General features: G+C 48.5%; 1 protein-coding gene across 2 annotated transcripts in view; it reads left to right on the top strand.

Annotated features, from left to right (window-relative positions):
• The window catches only part of MEGF6 (multiple EGF like domains 6), a 433,964-nt gene that overhangs the window by 31,086 nt on the left and 380,449 nt on the right, over nt 1-22,429 (top strand). For both annotated transcript variants that reach the window (XM_088452600.1, XM_088452601.1), the window contains exon 2: nt 8,152-8,286. In XM_088452600.1, the coding sequence (XP_088308726.1) occupies nt 8,152-8,286 (135 nt within the window). The remainder of the gene's footprint in view (nt 1-8,151; nt 8,287-22,429) is intronic.

Raw genomic sequence — 22,429 nt, forward strand, 5'->3', positions numbered from 1 at the left:
ACTTTTTGGTGCCCTGTGCCAGAAAGAGCATTGGCGCTCCCCCCTATTTTTAAAATAGGGAGATAACAGCCCCAAAAAAGGGCTGTGGCTTCAGGGGGAAGAGGCAGAGAAGAGATAGGGGAGGCCAGGAGATGCTGGGGATAAAAGCTACAAGTGAGAATGATAATAAACAGAAAATTGACAGGCCCAAACAGCGCCCCCTGCACTGCGGTGCCCTGTGCCATGGCACTGGTCGCACTACCCTAGTTACAGCCCTGTACTTGCCCATCACTGACACCTCTAATTAGAGATGAGCGGTTCGGATTCTGTGGAATCCGAACCGCTCCAAACATTGGGAATCCGAGTCCACCCGAACGCTGTTCGGGTGTTCCCTGCCTGACTCGGATCCCCGTTCGAGGCCAAGCCGCAGCCTCCTGATGTCGGATTCTCGCGAGAGAATCCGACGTCACGGCTCCTCTAATGTAGGGCAGAATGCTGTGATAGCGGTCTGCCCTACACAGACAAAAAACACACAGCCACCAGCGGCAGCTGTGTGTTTATAATAGCAGCCAATGAGAGTCAGGCAGACTCTCATTGGCTGCTGCACAGAGGGAGCCGGTTGGAGCTCACTCATTAGCTCCATCTTCCGGCTCCCTCCGCGCATTATTCAGCAGAGTAGAGCCGACGGCGGCGGGAGCGGGGATTCAGGTAAGGGGGCATTTCTGGGGGGCATACTACTACTGGGGGCCTGCTAATGGGGGGCATACTACTACTGGGGGCCTGCTAATGGGGGGGCATACTACTAATGGGGGCCTGCTAATGGGGGGCATACCACTACTGGGGGCATGTTAATGGGGGCACTACTACTGGGGGCTTACTACTTGGGGCATGCTAATGGGGGCACTACTACTGGGGGGCATACAACTGGGGGCATGCTAATGGGGGGCATACTATTACTGGGGGCACTGCATAGGGGGCACCACTACTGGGGGCATTGTGTAATGGACACCACTGCTGGGGGCATTGTATAAGTGGCACTACTACTGTGGGCATTGTATAAGGGGCATTACTACTGTGGGCTTTGTGTATAAGGGTCATTACTGTGGGCATTGTGTAAAAGGGACACTACTGTGGGCATTGTATAAGGGGCATTACTACTGTGGGCTTTGTGTATAAGGGTCACTACTGTGGGCATTGTGTAAAAGGGGCACTACTGTGGGCATTGTGTAAAAGGGGCACTACTGTGTGTGGTAACATAAATAAGAGACACTACTTTATGGTGTAATGTGAATCAGGGGCACTATGTGTGGTGTAATGTGAATAAGATTGTGCACTGTGACTCCTTGGGCCGTAGCCCAATATGTAAACAAGTACTGTGATTCTGCTGGCTGTACCCCACTGGGTGGGTGCACTACTTTTCATTTCTGCCACTGCTGTGTGGCAATGTGTCATAGATGTGCTTTATACTGTGGTGTCTGTGTCGTTGTGCCGCTGCTTTGTCGCTTAGTAACCAGCCAGCTCACTGCAACCTTTTGCCAATAATGTTGAAAACCATATTATAAGCTGTGAGGTGGTCTAAATTGACTATAAATGACTGGAAATTAATGTTATTGAGGTTAATGATACTCTAAGAAGAAAAAAAAGGACCAATTTATGTGATTTTAGCTTTTTTTGTAAATTTTTGTAAAAAAAAAGATTCAAATCCAAATCCAGTCACCACAGTTTGGCAAATCCAAATCCAAAGCCGGACGATGAATTAGAACCAAATCCAAATCCGGCAAAAATGGTCCGGCGCACAGCCCTACCTCTAATCCGTGGCCACTAAAAGGGGGTTAAGCATATGCATACACTTCTCTCCTGTTACAGAGAGAAACAAAGCATGGCAGAGTTCTCTGTGCTGGATGGAGATCTTGTAGGGCTGTGAGATACCTGAGGCTCTGCCACCAGGCAGGAAGAAACCAGGGTCATGAAACTAAGCATGGCCAGGGAAACCCTTTCACTGGGTCCGCCGGCCAAAGCATTACCCCTGACTGCTAGTCAGCCCAGGCCAGGGATCCCTGGGGACCCCCCCAATAAAGGGGACCCCTACTCCAGGGCGCCCCAAGCCTAGGCTGATAGCCCGGGGCTATCCCCGGCACCCCTGGCCGGTGGGTGCCGGGTTGACAGTGTAGTGTTGTGTAAAATAAAAGATCAGATAATATTGTCTTTTGCTGTGGAACTCCAGGTCCCAGCAAGCCTCCCCCGCATGCTGGTACTTGGAGAACCACAAGTACCAGCATGCGGGGCATTATGGGCCCGCTGGTACCTGTTGTCATACAGCGAAAGAAATATAAAAAAAAACACAGAACACACACACCGTGACAGTACAAGTTTAATAATACATACATGCACACACACATGTACACTCACACAAGCCATCACGACCACTTCTCCAAGTAGATGGGAAACTTAAGTATGCAACACAAGTTAAGTAGGTATTAATTTTTTAACATGTACGGTAGACAGATAATTATACATGACCTGTACAGTATGGCTTTCTCCACAGTTACTTTGAGGAGCACTGCTATTTATCTTATGTAGGGACCGGCGGGTCGGACGACATATCGTCCACATCAGCGAGTGTGTACCGACTATGTCGCTGATGATGCGCACCCCCATGCATCGTCAGCGCCATCATCCGTTGGACCTGCATGCATGCCCCGACGGGCGATATCGTCAGCAAGTAGCCATGCTGCCGATTGCAACATGACCCCCGCTGTCACTCCATCGCTCCCGGCAATGGCAAGTGTGTACACACTTGCCGATGCCGGCACCCCGCCGGGTTCCGCCGCTAACGGCCTTTAATGAGGAGTGAGATATTATACAACTGTACAGGATCCCAAGGTACCTCCCCTAACAGTCACTGTGAGGAGCACTACAATATAAAAAGGGACATCATGTATATATATATACCCCAGTTCATCCTTCTGTAGTCACTTTGAGGAGCACTGCTACACAAGGAAATGAATAGGTTATTGTCATGTATGCATGATCACAGAGCAGCTACACTTACAGTAAAGTTTTGGCAAAGTACAGAACAGGTGCAGCAGTTTGGCTGGGTTTGTTGAGTAGGATGAAACAAGATTTAACTTTGTGGAGCAAAATTGTTGAAGTGAGAAAAAGGGATGAAATGAAGCATTTTTAAGAGCATTCCTTACAGAAAGACTTTCATTTTCCAACAGTCATGATCTGGTAGTGATTCGTTCTTGTCCTATACTTTAAATAGGATGCCTATTACACCTTCCATTACAAAGACATAACTTTCCCACATGTAAAAAATTTTTTTAATAAGTTATTTATGTAGCGCGCACATATTACGCAGCGCTGTACAGAAAATATATCAGCCCTTCACATCAGTCTCTGCCCCAGTGGAGCTTACAATCTATTCTTTATCACATGGAAACACATTAGGAGGTTTATTTACTAAGTGTCGGCTTCTAAAACCTGACGCTTCCGATTGTGTTTAATCCCGAAATTTAAAAGGGTAATGCTTTTGCTAGTCGTGTTTTGCTAGTAAGATGTTTTGAATTTCGGGGCTAAACATGATTGGAAGTGCCAGGTTTTAGATCCAGACGCTTAGTAAATAAACCCCTAGGGTTAATTTTTTTGGTCAGAATCTAAATTACTTAGCATCATGTTTCTGGAGTATTGGAGGAAACCGGAGCACCCGGAGGAAACCCACGTAAACACAGGGAGAACATACAAACTCTACACAGATAAAGGTCATAACTGGATATTGAACTCATGAGCTCAGTGCTGGTAATGCTAACCGCTACGCCATCCGAAACCATAACAGATTGAAAACAGAGCAGTATTTTAGGGGGAATAATAGGAAAGATGTATTCAGTGAAAGCACTGGTTCTACAGTGGGGGGAGGCCGGATATATGACACAACGGTTACATTATTGCACGCTACAGATACTGATATTTCCGCCTCGCTGCACTCCCAGGGGCACATGGAACAATTCATCTCACATGTCTCTGGTTCACCTGGTGAAAGATGATTGCGGTGTGAATTTCATACATTCAATTGCAAATACTGTAAATAAGAAATAACAACCTTACAATGTACATAGCTTTTCACAATTAGGTCCAAAGAAGTCTGGAAATAAATCAGAATTAAAAAAAAATAATAGATAGTGATAAATACTTTAATGTATCCTGAATGTGAATGGGGACGTGCATTTCATGCTTGGACTAGCCCAGTGTCAGGAACATATGCAGGGCGTGTATGGGAGGGCTCCCAGGCCACGCCACCTGAATGGCAGGGCCATGCCACCAGAATGGGCATGGCAGGGTGTGTATGGGAGAGTTCCCAGGCCATGCCACCAGAATGGGCATGGCAGGGTGTGTATGGGAGAGCTCCCAGGCCACGCCACCTGAATGGGCATGGCAGGGTATGTATGGAGAGTTCGTAGGCCACGCCACCAGAATGGGCATGGCAGGGTGTGTATGGGAGAGCTCCCAGGCCACGCCACTTGAATGGGCATGGCAGAGTATGTATGGGAGAGTTCCCAGGCCACGCCACCAGAATGGGCATGGCAGGGTGTGTATGGGAGAGCTCCCAGGCCACGCCACCAGAATGGGCATGGCAGGGTGTGTATGGGAGAGCTCCCAGGCCACGCCACCAGAATGGGCATGGCAGGGTGTGTATGGGAGAGTTCCCAGGCCATGCCACCAGAATGGGCATGACTATCGTGCAAGAGGAGATGCTACAATAACTTTATCCAGTGCTAGGCCGCTCTCCAACTCCTTCCCATCTACTGCAAGTGCCCGGACAATGTTGTCTGCATTACTGATACAGTATGTAGCTCACCCTGCATAAGCTCCATTGCTGCCGGCCTAGATCCTATAATAATAAATATATAAATAAACCGGTGATATGTCTCATATATGGAGCTGCTGCTCTCCCCTAATTAAACATGTATGTGGACGTTGTAGATAAAGAGATAAGTACCAACCCATCAGCTCCTATTTGACATCTTTCAAACACAGCCTGCAACGTGACAGTTAGGAGCTGATGGGTTGGTACTTTATCTCTCTCCAAGGCTTAGTGCATCTCTCCTACATACACCTACCTTTTCCTAATCAGAATCTGAAGTCTGAACATTATCATACAGTATGTTCAAGGTCAGACTGGCCCACAGGGGTACAGGGGAAATCCCTGGTGGGCCTCACTGCCTGCGGGCCCACCCCCTCCCTCTAGGGGTCAGGTTCCAGACTGCACACTGAATTATACAGTGTTACATTAGCAGCATATTTATTACACAATATTTGTGGGATATCCGCAGCAAACAGACATATTCAGGGGGTATTGTCTAACGGGTTGGGCATGAGATCCCGGTGGTTGGGATGCCACTGGTCAAAATACCGACAGCAGGATCCCAACACCTATTAGGACAGAAGGTAAGTCTAACCCTTACCCCTCCCTCCCCTGTGCCTAACCCTAGCCTCCCCCCTAGTGCCTAAACCTAACCTCCCTCGCCCTACACCCTAAACCTAACACTCCCTCTCCCGGTGCTAAACCTAACCTCCCCTCCCCCTAAACCTAACCCATACTCTCCCCCTAACACCCGATACCCTCGGGATGCCGGCGGTCGGGATACTAGTGCCGGGATCCCAACGCTGTTGGGATTTCGGCGCCGGTATTTTGTCCGCTGGCATCCCGCACGCCGGGATGATGACTACATCCCTTCTCAAATATTAAGGATCCCCTGAATGTACCACGGAGGGAGATATCTGCCGCAGCCTCTCCATTTCCAACAGCAGAACCAGCCCCCTATAGGGTTCTATGGGGCCTGCTAGGCTGTCAGTTTTACCAAGCTCCAGAATGCTCCGTAGGAACCCTCCCCGGCAATGGCCGCTGCACATGCGTGGTCAGCAGAGCGCACAGGTGCCCTATCGCCGCGTGGTCCAGAAAGATGAGTGAAATTATCGCGTCTGCAATTATTTCACTTCTTACACATCGCCGACAGGGCCGTGACTAGGGTAGTGTGACCAGTGCCATGGCACAGGGCACCACAGGGCAGGGGGCGCTATTTGGGCCTGTCAATTTTCCTGTTTATTATCATTCTCACTTGTAACTTCCTCTTCTTTTATCCCCAGCATCTCCTGGCCGCCCCTATCTCTTCCCTGGCCCTTCCCCATGAGGCCAGGGAACACAGCGGCAATAAGAAATTACTTTAAAATCCAATAATTGATAATTATGCCCCTGAGATGGCCAGTTACCTGGCAGAGCAGAAACATGGATGTACATGGGGGCTTGGTTTGTTTCTATAGAAACTACACCAAGTTCCACCCTCCTGCCAGTCAGAATTAGCACTTAACAGATCTAATGTTTTATTGTGTGAAAATAACATTTAAATTATAGCATAATGCAAACTACTATGTAGTTGTAATATGAATAGAAAAAATGATCAATGCATAATTCATCCCAGTGGTAATAATTTAGATAATTTATCCTTTTTCTTTTTTCTTTTATAGTGGTAGGTATTTTCCCTTTACTAGACCTTATGCAGCTCTCATCGAGTTTTGTACACTGGCTGGTGTTTATGGGGATCCCGTATCATATGTAGAGTGCATTAATGTGTGTATTTATAGCCAGTATCATCATTATTATTCATAAATGACATTACATTATACTGCATTCCCAGGACTGTGCTGTAGTCAGTACAGTGCATAATCTGGTAGATTATTCCACATGTACTGTATAGATAGATAGATACAGTAGATTTCCCAAGACTCTGTGATGGTTGGCCGCACCCCTTAAACATTGGCCCCTACCACTGCATTCACCCGGGGACCTTTTCATGCCCCAGTCCGACACTGCATATGTTTAATTTGACATTAATTTTGTATGATACTGTAAGAGGGTATGCAATCGGGAAGCCGACTGCCTAAATACCGGCAGCCGGCTTCCCGACTGTCATATCCCGGCAAGGGTGAAATGCCGGGCGTCTAGACGCCCGGCATTTCTAGACGCCTGGCATTTCCCCGACGCCGGGAGACCGGCGCCCGGCATCCCGATCATAGTGATGCGCGGGGGGGGGGTTAGGTTTAGGGCTCCCGGGGGGGACTTTGGGTTAGGGTTAGGCTAGGGGGAGGGAGGGTTAGGCACCCCGGGGGGGATTTAGGGTTAGGCACCCCCCCGGGGGACTTAGGTTTAGGCAGCGGGGAAGGGGGTGGTTAGGGTTAGGCACTTAGAGGGGGGATTAGGGTTAGGCACTTGGGGGGGAGGTTAGGGTTAGGCACCCCTAAGGAGGGTTAGGGTTAGGGGGGTTAGGTTAGTAGATACTCACCTATCCACGATCAGGATTTCCAGCGCTGTCGGGCTTCCGCTGCCGCGATCTCTGCTGAAGTCGGGCTGCCGCTGCCGGGAATCGAACATGCGGCCGGCGGTATTTCATACCAGTTCCTATAAGAGTCCCCACCACAGCAGCTGGGAGACTATTCCATGGATCTAACACGCTTCCTTGAAAAAACAGTTCTTCTTACTGTAACATTTGTGTCTTCCTGCAAATTTCAAAGTGTCCCCCCATGTTCTATAAATACACAGGATTCCTGATCTCTAAATACTAATATACTGATATATGTGAATGTTTCTATCACTTCACCTACTGTCCCTTCTCTCCTCTAAGCTTCTCATGTTTCGCTCTTGAAGTCTGTGCTGATACGTTCTGTTATGTAGCCCGTGAAACCGTCTTACAGTATGTGCTACTCAGCCATCTATTTATATAATCAGACAGAGTTATGGCATATGTACAGCTGTGGGTGCTATGCACACTGCATTCGATAAAGGGAGCAGCTTTGTGCTGTGTCCCAGGGTATCGCAATCAAACATCTTTGCCTAGTGATATACTGTAAGCCTAACGTTAAAAAGAAGGTTTTGGAAGAAAAAAATTATGCTTGAATGGGCAAAATATGCCATCGAAATCAACTGATTTTTGACCACCGACATTTGGTCATGGTCCGGATAATACTCCATTGTCCCGTAATGTAATCAGAAATAATTTTTCCATTGTTTATTAAATGTTATTCTATTTCGCCATGTGTAAATCTGAGTCCTGATGCATATTAGGATTTAGCTTGTTGGCTTGTAACTACTGTCATTTGTATCTTTTTTCCCCCCCTAAGGCCGAACGTGTGTCCAGAGAGGGAACTGTCCGTGGTAGCCCACAAACAGCCGGTGGTTGAGGCCTACAGTCAGATGGTGAAAGTTTGGAAACAAGGATGCGTGGGACAGATGTGGTGCGTTGGCTATGAGCGGAGGTAGGCATAAATGACAGGGCACAATCTAACACGAATCAAAGAGATCTTAAGAAATGGCTGTAGCCATAAATGAAGTCATTACTTTATATGTAGATGCTTAATCCCTTCCTCATTACTTGGGAACAATGCTGTGCATTGTGCTGTTGGTTTCCCTATTAGGGTTCACTGGAGATCTGTTCACCTCACTGGCACCTATAGTTTTGTATCGCTGCTTTTCACAGCCATACTTACACATCTACCTGTGTTTGAGATATCCCTCTCCTTGGTAGTTTCGTCTTCTAGTCATTCGCATAATGCTGCCATGGTATGCAGTTGGGAAGCCGGCAGACTTAATCCCGACAGGCGGCTTCCCAACTGCTTTATCCCAGCGAGGGTTAAATGACAGGCGTCTAAATCTAGACGCCTGTCATTTTACCGACACCAGGAGACCGGTGCCTGGCATCCCGATCAAAGAGATGCCGGGCTCCGAGCGCGGACAGCCACAGGAGAGGGAGGGTTAGGCCTAGGGCTCCCGGGGGGACTTAGGGTTAGGCACCCCCCCGGGAGTTTAGGGTTAGGAGGCTAGGGGGAGGGAGAGTTAGGATTAGACACCCCCCCTGGGGGGGGATTTAGGGTTAGGCACCCCCGGGGGACTTAGGTTTAAGCGGCGGGGAATGGGGGGTTAGGTTTAGGCACTTAGAGGGGGGATTAGGGTTAGGCCCTGGGGTCAAGGTTAAGGTTAGGCTGCCCTAAGGAGGGTTAGTGGGGGGAGGTTAGGTTAGTGAATACTTACCTGGGGACGATCGGGATTTTCACCCATGTTGGCCAGCCGCTGTCGGGATTCCAACCGCCGGACAAGCAATAAATCATACCGATTCCGCTGCCATGTAATGTCAGAGTGAGATGCACATGCATGGCAATAATCTGGGTATACTCATATTTGTTTAACCCAACAAGGATCCAGCAAAGCTAGAAAGGCTTCACAGGTCCTCATCAGTGGCAAACGCAGGATTTTGAAAGGGGGTTTCCAATACTTGGTTACAAAACCAATGGCAAATAATCTAACCACATACAGGCAGCACTAGTCCTCGGGTACTCAATAATCAATACTCAATAATGCAAGCTTGTTAATCTATTACTGTGCAACGTTTCAGATGAATTTATTACATATTTTGTCAATGCCTTGACAAAATATGTAATAATTGCATCTGAAACGTTGCACAGTAATAGATTAACAAGCTTGGATTACTGAGTACCCGAGGAGCGCTGCCTGTATGTGATTGTATGATCAAGACTGAGCTGTCTGCTTAGTTCTTAGGATCTGCACCCCGGCTGTTGAACTTTATTACTTGGAGTCTACTGGTCTATATTTATGTAGAGCTTTTCAGCTCCTCCAAAAAATAAAAAGGCGGCACCCCAAACATACACAGTGACATATACACGCACACACATACACACACACTGACAAAGCCTAAACGCACACACTGACACAGACACACACTGCACTGACAAAGCCTACACACACACACTGACAAAACCGACACACACACACTGAGACACACACACACTGACACTGACACACACACTGACAAAGCCTAGACACACACACTGACAAAGACACACACTGCACTGACCATGTCTATACACACACACACACACACACACACACACACACACACACACTGACAAAGACACACACACTGCACTGACCATGCCTATACACACACACACTGCACTGACAAAGACACACACTGCACTGACACAGACACACACACTGACAAAGCCTAGACACACACACTGACAAAGACACACACTGCACTGACCATGCCTATACACACACACACTGCACTGACAAAGCCTACACACACACACACTGACAAAACCAACACACACACACTGAGACACACACACACTGACACAGACACACACACTGACAAAGCCTAGACACACACACTGACAAAGACACACACTGCACTGACCATGCCTATACACACACACACACACACACTGACAAAGACACACACACTGCACTGACCATGCCTATACACACACACACACTCACACACACACTGCACTGACAAAGAAACACACTGCACTGACAAACCCTATACACAGACACACAAACTGCACTGACCATGCCTATACACTGACACAGACACAGGCACACACACACACACACACACACACACTGACAAAGCCTGTCCAGCAGGGAGGGTGGGGGCGGTTCAAGTGGGCGGATCGGGGGCGTGCCGATGCGATCGCGTCATAGTGGCCCCGCCCCTGCTTTATAATGCCAATATTATTGCGAATCGCGTCATCGCACCCCCGGACCGTCCACTTTTGCTGCTGGTGCGGGGTGCCGACAGCCATTCCGGGGGACTTGCCTAATCTTGTGGGGTGTCGGGAGCGGCAAGTATGGCCTAGACACACACACACACTGACACAGACACACACACTGCACTGACAAAGCCTATACACACACAGACTGACACACAGACACACTGACAAAGCCTAAACACACACTGACACAGGCACACACACTGCACTGACAAAACCTATACACACACACACACACACTAACACATACACACACCCACATTGACACAGACACACACACTGCACTGACAAAACCTATACACACACAGACTGACACACACAGCACACACTGACAAAGCCTAGGCACACATGTACACACTGACAAAACCGACACACACACTGAAATACACACTGACACAAACACACCTCTCACTTAATAACACAAATTCAGCCATATAAATATAGCGCTGGCAAGCCTGGCATGGCTTATTAAAGATCACCCCCCCCGGCTCCCCCCACATTTTGCCATTTGCTAAATAGAGCTAAACTGTCGTCTCTATAGAGTCCACGGGGAAGGCGGTAATGTACCCAAAGTAGGGTAATTAATTTCTCTGGCGTTAATCCTTGTGTTCGAGAAATGACAGTGAGGAGCTGATTGGTTGGAGCACCATTTAAGATTAGTAACGAGAGATAACAAGAATATCGCTCGTCGAGAGATAACAAGAATATCGCTCGTCGAGAGATAACAAGAATATCGCTCGTCGAGAGATAACAAGAATATCGCTCGTTGATAAATAAGGCCCAATACTTGGTGTCTCTATGAAGTTTGGTAGTCACAGAATATATATAGGTTCATTTATTTACATGAAAACAGCTAAGGGGAGGATAATTTCAATTAAAAGTATCCAGGAGGCTGGCTTGTATATTCCACCCCCCCTAGCATAGTGACATTATATGGGAATTCAATCAAATTAATAGTATTTTTTAAACATCCTGGATTCATAGGAAGTGTTACTCTTCATCAGATATTTAATCTCTCTCTCACACTTTAACGTATCTTTTAATTTCAAATCACACAGATGCAATAGATGCATAAACAGGTGAATAAAAATGTAATCTCTTATCAAGGCGTGAACATCCATATATTGTGTTACTTTTCAGATTCCAAGAAAAAATATAAATTACCAGAGCCCAGGGCCCGGTATCTGTTACTTTGATTATTTGCGAAATACCCCTTGGAGATTACCGATAGCCAGTTTTGGGATTCTGAACCACAGTGCTTGTGATACTATTTGTGTCAAGAGCACTGATGCCCCGTCCAATCACTGTTCTCGGCTCTGAAGCACAGTGAGGTGTCACGAGATACGGTTATACAATTATTTTTATGTATGGAAGGAATTTAGGACCTCATTCAGAGTCGGTCGTTGCGGCCGCACGGTCGTAAGGGAAAAGGGGCCAGATATGCAAATGATGCACTCGCAAATTGAGCCCTTAAGATCGGATCGTTAGCTGGCCGACCAAGGGGAGGATGCGGCCGTAAGACAAAAAATACGCCCCCTTCTCGTACGCATTACACGTCATATCCGGCCATATAAGGATTAATCGAGACCATCGGGAACCATCGGAACTGGTCGTAGAGCTTAAGGTTGACCATACCCTCTCTTAAGCACTACGATCAGGTCAGTGTACAAACCACCCATGTCACGTGTGCCATGACGCTACTTTGTTAATTGTGCACTCCCATAAACCATATGCACTCCCATAAAACGCTGTTTTCGCATAATTAGGCACGCCTGCGTTCGGATCTCCACTCCCCCGTTTTCAAGCACCTTCCCCTGTTACCACCCACAAACGCCTCATTCTGTCACTCAAACTACCGACCTGGCTGCGTTCAAGGAGAGAGAAATTTCTGATCGTAGCAGCTAGTTTGCGCAAGCATGCGCAGTTTAGCGAACATCGGTGGCGTACGACCATGCGGCTGCAACGACCGACTCTGAATGAGGTCCTTAGGCCCTGATTCAGAGCCGGACGCTCTGACAGAGCGCTCGCTCTGAATCGGGGCCGTCCTTCTTAATTTTTAGAGCGGCCTCCTGGCCGTCGTATAGCTGTGGGTGACCACCCACAGCTATAGCAAGCGGCCAGGAAGATGGTTGCGACGAGACCCTTGTGGTAGGGTCTCGTTGCCGCAAGCCCGAGAGTGCTTTCGGCTCTATCAGAGCCGAGAGCACTCCCACTGACATCACTTGTGAGGTTAGTGGGGCCGGCCCCAGACGGTAGGCGCTCCCATGGGAACGCCTCCGTCTGGCAAGCCACGCCCCCGGCATGCCCAACAAAGGGGGCGTGCTGTCACTCACCATCGACAGCACGCCTCCTTTGTAGCGAGACCCGGAGCGACGGCTTGCCCGTCGCTATCCGGGTCTCACGCATGCGCACGACGGATGCGCTAACCGGGTCTCGCGCATGCGCACTGGGTCAACATCGACCCGCTTGCGAGCGCTCAGCGCTCCCGAGTGGGTCTGAATTAGGCCCTTAATGTTTTTATTTTCTCCTTGTTAGGCGAAACCACTCGTGACTGAATGCACATACCCGACACTGCACATGCGCAGTACGGGTCTGCGCAGGGGCGTAACTAGAACTTTGTGGGCTCCACAGCAAAATTTTTAAGGACCCCCCCATTCACGTTATGCCACAGTTGTACTTCATAAACATTATGCCACACAGTTGTAGTGCCCCTTATAACACATGATGCCACGCAGTAGTAGTGCCCTTATATATTATGCCCCACAGTAGTAGTGCCCCTTATACATTATGCCTCACATAGTAATGCCCCTTATAACACATTATACCTACAGTAATGCCACTTACAGTATTGCCCCTTACCTAGGCTATTATGCCACCCCCAGGCCCCTCCAGCAACTCTCCCTGTGTCCCGCTGGGAGCATCTACCCTCTCCCTTGTGTCCTTCCTCCAGCCTCTATTCTTGTGTGCCCTTTTGAATTTGGTATCGGGTCACCAGCACCTGTATGCAGCCGCAGCCACGGGGAAACAGCGCCGATGTCATTTTTAATAAGGCGCCGGTTGCGAGCCAATTGGAACTCATGGACCAGCGGCCAATCAGCAGTGCTTACTGGTCCGTGAGTTCCTATTGGCTCGCGAGCGGTGCCTGATTAAATATGACATCGGCGCTGTTCCTCAAGAGCTGTTGTGGCTGCATGCAGGTGCTGGTGGCCCCAGGGCTGGCAACAGAAATCTCGGGGCCCGGTAAATTGGTGTCTCTGGGTGCACCACCTTCTCACCACCACTCCCGATCCTGCACATCCCGCCCTTGCATGTGTGATATGTGAAGCATGAGAATGTTAAATTAAAGATATGCCAACCTTTATATAGAGTAATAATACACTATGACTTACCGCACTGTCTCTCTGTCACTGATGATGCAGCTGCAGCTCTTGTCTACTGTCTCTTGCAAGGTCTTCTTGATAACAGTGCTGTGGATGCCTCAGGGGTAGGAGGGATGATGTCTGCAGCCAGCCATCCACAGTACTCATCATCTTCCTCATAGTCAGCCTCTCATCACCATTCTCAGCCCAGAAGCCCCATCACCTTTCTCTGCCCCCAGCCCCATCACCTTTCTCTGCCCCCAGCCCCCATCACCTTCCTCTGCCACCTTCACCTTCCTCCATCCCCATCACCTTTCTCTACCCCCAGCCCCATCACCTTTCTCTGCCCCCACCCCCCATCACCTTCCTCTGCCCCCAGCCCCCATCACCTTCCTCTGCCCCCAGCCCATATCACCTTCCTCTGCCCCCAGCCCCATCACCTTCCTCTGCCACCTTCAACTTCCTCCATCCCCAGCACCTTTCTCTGCCCCCAGCCCCCATCACCTTCCTCTGCCACCTTCAACTTCCTCCGTCCCCAGGGATACCATCACCTTCCACTGCCCCAGCACCTGTCTCCTTCTGCCCCCAGCACCTGTCTCCTTCTGCCCCAGCCCCATCACTTTCCTCTGCCTACAGCCCCCTTCATATTCCTCTGCCCCTTCACCTTCCACCATCCCCAGGCACCATCACCTTCCTCTGCCCCCAGAACCAGTCACCTTCTGCCCCTGTCCCCATCCCCTTCCTCTGCCCCATCACTTTCATTTTCCTCTGCCCCCTTAACCTTCCTCTGCCTACAGCCCCCTTCCTCTGCCCCCTTCACCTTCCTCCGTCCCCAGGCACCATCACCTTACTCTGCCCCCAGCCCTTGTCACCTTCTGCCCCTAGCACCTATCTCCTTCTGCCCCCAGCCCCATCACCTTCCTCTGCCCACAGCCCCCTTCATCTTCCTCTGCCCCCTTCACCTTCCTCTGTCTCCAGGGGCACCATCACCTTCTGCTGCCCCCAGCCCCCATGTCTTATCTTCTATCCCCTAACTCCTCACCAGCGCAGCCTGCCTGACGAGCAGGGCAGACGTGCGGCGACGTGACCTATGACGTCACACCGCTGCGTTGCTGACTTAAAGGTCATGCCCGGGCCGCAGCTGAGCCACCTGGAAGAGCCCCAACACTGCCCAGGCCAGGCTATAAAGGAAACACAATAACCGAACAATAATCCTGGTGCCAGCAGGTGTATATGTGAATCATAATTGAATTCTCTCCCCCCTAAGATGTTTTTATAAACGCTGCATAAAAACGTTTAAACTGTAAAGAGCACCCGGTAGCAGGTACGTTGGGCAATGCAGAGCAATTATCAGACATTCCCTCACTAAAGAATGTCAGGGATTAGGCAACCTGTAATTTTGTGTTTGTTTTTATAACACATAAAATGTGAAATATGTGTTGCTATTATATACAAATACCCTCTGTATATTATTTAACATGCCAAAATTGTTTGCACTCGTGTTCCGCACACACGCTAAGACCAGAAGTATGTCTTTAAGAAAAAAAAAGCGCAGAGTACATTTTTATTTGAAATGTTTGTCTATGGCTTTCCCCCTGCCTGGTACGAGACTCACAGGCTGATTGCTTTATTCCACGTTGTGCCGTCTCATCACATGGAAGAAAAAAAAAATCATTAAACTAGAACATGAAATTGAGACTGATAAACACTAAGAGCAGCTTGTACAGATGCCAAGATAAAGAGATTTCATCAAATAGGTCTTCAGAGGCGCTGAGCGAGACTGCAGGTAGAGGATCAAGACGAGCCTCTGGTATATATGCAAACTTGTATTTCATGTTTGACCAATGATAGAAGTCTAGTTGTAACATTTGTTTTACAAATCAGATGAACTGTTGGTTTGGGAGTTACCGCAACTCTTTAGTTAGGGCACAACTTATGTAGCATATCAGTTGGGGGCTCTCCTCTGGGACCCCCATGGTTATCGTACAGTCAATGCCGTTGGCAGGTCAGGCACAAGTTTCAGCTTACATGTTTAACATACTTGGAGAGTCAGGCACTATCATGGGCAGAGAAGGTTTGTATTGGATGTCAATTCTGATTGGCTGCAGCAACTATCCAATCAGATGTCACATTTAGTTACCCTTTTGTGTCTGGAGATTTGCCTTATGCCAAGCTTTGAAAATGGCACAGACGAGAGCTGATTATCTGGTAATGGTGATGGAGAGGGTGTCTAAGAAGACCTCACTAATTTGATAGTTGAGGAACAAGAGAGTGCGCACTAGAACTCCCAGAATGCAACACAAAGATCATGGTTGGATGAGGAAGGGCCATTCAGCAGTTTGCTGTATACAATCTTATTAGTACAGTATATACATTCTTGCTTATTCTCCTGGAAGGACCGGAACACTCACAGATTTTGCTGAGCTCTCATTGGCTACTGAGAGTATAGGCCGGCTTCCTGGGCCCGCTAATTTCCAACGTGGCTCAATTACGGAATTCAAAGTAGACAATACATTATGGCTCCAGGCGATGCTGTGCATCATGGCATCGAGCAGCAGAGGGCGGGGCGCCATGATGTCATTCACCACGCCACTCTCCTCGCACCTCCCACCTGCATGATATCCGGTATCTCCTGGAAGGCATTTTGAAAATGTTAATTATTCCCAGTTACTTCTCCAACCACAATGGGGTGCATTCATTTTTTAGTTCTTTTAAAAGGGACCTCTCACAGGCTGGTTCGCCCCAGGACCTAGAGTCAGCCTTGCTCTTTTTAAACAACTATGTTTTACACAATAATCTCCAATATCCGCCATGGTCCCTCAATTTCCGACCGCAAAAGCAGCCCCCAGCCTAATTGGCCAACTGACCAACTAACTGATTGACTTACAGTAAATGGCGAACTGACCTCGCTCTGTTAATATACATCCTAGGGCCATTGCACCGGGGAAGATTTCGGTTTCCCAGTGATTAGAGGCCAGGTATTACCCCATCTGTCCCAGTAGTCTGCCAGGAATGGGATTGAAATACCGGCAGCTGTTTAGCCCGACAGGAGGATATCCCGACTGGGGCTGGTAAGTATTCTAACCCTCCCCTCTCGCCCCCCCTAACTCTAACCCTCCCTTGGTGGTGCCTAACCCTAAAACTCCCAGGGTGGTGCCTAACCCTAAAACTCCCGGGGTGGTGCCTAACCCTAAAACTCCCGGGGTGGTGCCTAACCCTAAATCCCCCCTAGGGGTACCTAACCCGAACCCCCCATTCCCGCAGCCTAGACCTAACCCTCCCGGAGGGTGTGCCTAACCCTAACCTCCTCCCAGTGACGCCTAACCCTAACTTCATCTTCCCCTAGCCTAACCCTTACCCTCCCCGGGGGGTGCCTAACCCTAAGTCTAACCAAAAGCGGCTAACAGTTAAGACGCGCCGGACTTCTGCCTGTCTTCCAGCGTCGGGATTAAGATTAAGATAGGCGTTGGTATTTTGACGCCTATCTTAAATCCGTGTCGGGCTTTAGGCATTGGTATTTAGAACAACGGCATTCAGTCCGCCGGTCTAATAACTGCCTCCCGTCTGCGATTGTGTACCGCAAGAGGGGTGCAGCATATAAAGCTTCATCTCCTAGGCATAGTGTGATCTGCTGAGATTTCAGAATTTATTCAAAAGTCTCTGCTGCCATGGGGCTGATAGATAAAGGCGTCATTCATTGGGGCTTATGCTGAGTTGAATGCACCCGTTTGCAGAGCGCATCTCGCATGTTTTCACACTGCACGCGCTCCAGAAGCAAGCGGACGCAGGTACTGGCGGTGCAGGGATGCGTGCATTTTCAGTCACATCTCTGCTGGTGAGCGTTCTCATGTAGGCTAAGTTCAGTGAGGGCGTGTTGGCAGAATAAGCAGGTTGTGCAAAGTTGGGCATAAGCGTGAACACACATCCAGGCGTATCTTTTACACCAACTCTAGGCTGGTGCAAGTCTACTCTATTGATGATGATGACTATCAAACCAAGCATATGGATAGGGGTGTATAACTCTGCGTAAGGGTGAATATATACATTATATACTCATTCAGTTCTGTACACGCAATGAGAGAGCAATTACGGCCCACTTCTCTGCACAGTTATAGTCTAGAAAGTTTCTCCTAATCAATCTTGTGGGCCAAATTGTGCGCCCAGTCCCAGAACATCTTTCCCAAGAGTTAGCGTGCTTCAAAGAGGTTTGTAGGAGGTCGAGCACTTGGAGATAGTTGTAAATCCATTCGGAAGCCAAACCCCATCTGCTGGGTGGACATCAGCTACTCAGGGCACTACTTAAGCTGGGTACACACTTGTCAATATATTGTTTGTTCGATCGACGAACGATATATATCGTGATTGCATCGATGGGTGTGTACAGGTCAGTTCTGCAGCACAGCCGATGCCGATATATCTTGCAGATATATATCGGTGTGCTTGCCTGTGTGTACAGGCGACCTGCCGACTGCTCGTACACTGGCTACAGGGACTGCCAACACTGGACGGTGGACCAGTATGCATTGCTGACCGATCTGTCATTTAAGTGTATACCCAGCATTAACAGTGGGATCTTCATTGGCAGGGGTGCCAAGAGGGGGAGTGTGGGTACTAATTACCCGGGCTTGCTGGAGGGGCCTGGCAGGGGCCTGTGTTCGATGCCGCCCCCCCTCCCTCTTACCTCACAGCAGCCCAGGACACACCGATGTGAGCTGGGCTGCAGTGGGAGCCTGCTTGAAGGCACTGCAAAAAGGATATTTCCCCTAATGGCGGACTTTGGGAACCTCTGCCCTAAGGAGATGTGGCCACACCTCCCACGACTAGGCCACGCCCCTTCCACACGGGCCGGCTTTTTACACCCCTGTTTATTGGTGGTCGGCTGTAACTATCATTTTGTTTCGCTGCCTATCTGTTACACTATGAAGTGCTGCTGCTATTTACCATGCTATTTTTCTGCTCTGCGAAAAAAAAGAAAAAACCCTGCCCATCGCTAATTATCTGCTTTCGGAAAGCTGCATCACCAGTATATCATTTCGACAGTTTGTCAGGGCCCACCCCCCCCCCCACATGTTAGATGCCTTGGGGTCCCACAAACCTTAATCCGGACCTGGCTGAGCAGTTGTGTTTGTGAGGTTCTGAATTTGTTGTGGACCCGGGGTGGTGATAGGAGCAGACACAGGAGCAGACTTAAATGAAAAAGTGGAGTTTTTAATAAGTGACTTAGAAGACATGGGAATGGCAAATAAAAAGTCCAGGTATAGCACTAAAGTGCACTTGATAACTGTAGTGGGGGTTAATGGGAAATGTCCAGATAGTGACAGGCAGGAACAGTCCACTAAACAAATATGCTGAGCTGTAACTGAATGCAGGAATGATGAGCTGTAACGAGTGCAGGCTGAGATAATGAAGTCCAGCTGGGAGTGAAGGGAGGCAAGGTGCAGGGAAACAGCAGGTTCAGGTACTCAGGCAGCTGAAAAGGTATGTGCAGGGTAAGTCCAGCAGGTTGGAGCAGGCAAAGTTCAGGCTAGTAGTGTAACAGACAGGCAGGTAAGGCACAGGTACTCTCTCTCAGCCGCAGCTGAGAAACACGTTGCACTGGCAAAGGAAGGAAGGCTCTGGACCTTCCTAAATACTCAGTACTGCGCTGTGACTGGCTGGAATGAGCAAATGACCTACCAGGATTGGACAGCCGGAATCAGATAGCCGCAGGCAAGATGGCGGTGCCCATGCCAACGGAACGGAAACACCGCCAGACTTCACCAGGCCTAGTGACAATGTGCCCGCACAGAACCACGCGCAGCCAATGCCCCTTGCCAAACACCAGCACCGCTGCCAGAGACCCCCCACCATAACGACCTCACAGGTAATATCCGGTGACTACCATGCCGAGAAACCCTGGCCGTGACAGTGTTAGAGTAGTACACTGATTTATGCAATATTAATAGCCATATTGCGGGGGAACTGAGTGACACATAATGGCAGATGTACTAAGCTCTGGAAAGTTATATATTTGAAAGTGATAAACTACCAGCCACTCAGCTCCTAACTGTCATCTTACAGGCTGTGTTTGAAAAATTACAGGAGCTGATTGGTTGGTAGTTTATCACTCTCCAATTTATCACTTTCCAGAGCTTAGTACATCTGACCCTATGTGTCTGAGTGTCATTCACCCTGTCAGACCCACACATGTCACAGGTAACCTGGCTGTGTGAAGCCATGACATTGTGTAAGCATCTGGGGGGCCGCTAATTGCCCACCCCTACTCTATAAGGGAATGCAGATCCTCTCCCTTATATATCTCATTCATGATGGAGTGAATTCAGCCTGAGAGGAACACAAAGGTGACATTAAGGGCAGAGCACTCTTTCTGCTTCTCAAATGGGGGAGGAATTCCTTGCAGAGATCTCACACAATTCAGGACGGCTGGTGTGAGGTTCAGTGAACTTACTTTAAGCTGTAATTTTCAGCAATTATCGGGAGTAATGTACACGCTAGTGCAATGAAAAGAAGTACAGTAGGGCATGGTTATTCAAAGTGCCTACCCGACGAACAAAGGCATCAAATAGCATGGTCAGAGTACTTTGCCAGGACTTCAAAAGCTGAAAGTAGCGTTTCAGCTGTGGTCACTCACTTGCTTATTAATAGCAAACAGTCAACTAATTGTTTCCAGCACTCTGTAGAATACAATTAATCCAAATGCCTTTTGGGCCAGAAGTGCAGTGAATACATGTAAAGGTTTTTAACGGGAAAGCTGCTATAATAGACTATTGAAGACGCTGTGACCCCTGCAGAGTTACGCACGGAACTGCGCCGAGCTGCGTGTATCTTTGTGATCGTCCCGCCCCTCTCTGCAAGGGGCTGATCCAGGAACCTGGTCACTATCGCTGCCCATCGTATAGCAGCGCAGTCACAGCAGCACATCATGCAGGGAGAGAGAGGAGACTGCTGCTGCATGGGGACGCCCACTGCTGTCTTCTCATATCCGTAGGACGACGTACAACAGCGTAAACATTGGTACCATCGATGCACAGCAAGCAGCCACGCTTTACCTGCGGCAGATCTGACCAGCCGCAGACTCAGCAGCTCTTCTGACACGCAGTGATCTCTTGTCCTGCTAAAGTGATTGCAACGCCTAATTATATGCACGCCCATGAAACGCGTTTAAATGGTCAGACACGTCTGTGTTTGTTTCTATATAGGCACTCCATTCAAAGTAATTTATTTAAAGCAACTAAAACAACAGCCTTGTTGCTTTAATTAAGTTACTTGGAGTGCTGTGCCCTTGGATTCCTCTACAGTATGTGCACTTATAGCACGGGCACCCGTTCCAGTTATTGGCGATTCGGGAGAGTTGGACCACACATTGGAGATTTTATATATATATATATATATATATATATATATATAGCATATATAGCTTAACTCCCAACTGTCCCCATTTCAGCGGGGGACATGACACACAGCCCCACCACCGTCTCCAAAATGTGCTCAACAGGGGGCGGGGCTGCACGTCAGAGACACCCGAGGGGGGGGAGGGTACCAAATCATGGCCTTACCGCGGGTGACAAAAATCTTAGTTTTGGCCCTGCTGTAGTGCTATTTGGAGGTTTCTGAGGTACCTCCTAGGTGAGTTGGCTCTCAGCTTAAATATATTTATGTATGTGCTGTTATCATGTTATCATGCAATTATGACCCAGAGTGGGTCCAATTATTATGTATCATTAGGGACGCCCGTTTAGAGGAGCCTTGATGCCCGGCGCTTAACCATATATTTGCAAATATATGTAACAAAGACCTCTGAATTTCTATTATCATGTAGTATTCAAGCCTTTCTGCTGTTTTTTTTTGCCGTGTGCTGGAGGGAAACTTTTTTTTTTTTTTTCTGTAGTTCAGAGTAAACCCCTCCTTCTACAAGTACCTGTGAAAAGTCATTAAGTTGATATGAGCAACCACTATTTTGTGTTACTTATGAAATGGTGACATGTTAGAATGTCAACATATTGTCCCGTGTGGTCCAGTGGTGACTTACCTGCTACCATCGGCTGCAGCAGCTCAAGCGACCGTTACCTGACATTGCTTCTGAATTACCCTTTAATTCCTGATGTCCATTCCTGATGCTGACCTTGGCCTGTGGATGTTCCTGAACCGTAACTTCCGGTGCTGCTATTCAGCATTCCCATCACTGCGTTCATCTCCTGCCATAACTACCCTGTAAGAACCCGCTAGCTCTGACCAACTTGTTCAGTAGACTCAAGTCCCACATCTTCAAGATAACTATATTTAGGGCAGCTTTTTCAAGAGACAAACACCATGGACCAGATTACCATAAACTGAAAGAGTAAAACATTTGGTAATTGAACAAATTATTACTAATAGTTCCTCCTCTTCCTAAATGTGTTTTTAACGACATCAAGGTTGACATGTTACAAATACTGCCGGTAAAATGAATCTAAATTTAATTTAAAAAA

Source organism: Taudactylus pleione, unplaced genomic scaffold, assembly GCF_031769625.1.
Source record: "Taudactylus pleione unplaced genomic scaffold, aTauple2 ptg000554l, whole genome shotgun sequence".
In the NCBI taxonomy this organism is placed as follows: Eukaryota; Metazoa; Chordata; class Amphibia; order Anura; family Myobatrachidae; genus Taudactylus; species Taudactylus pleione.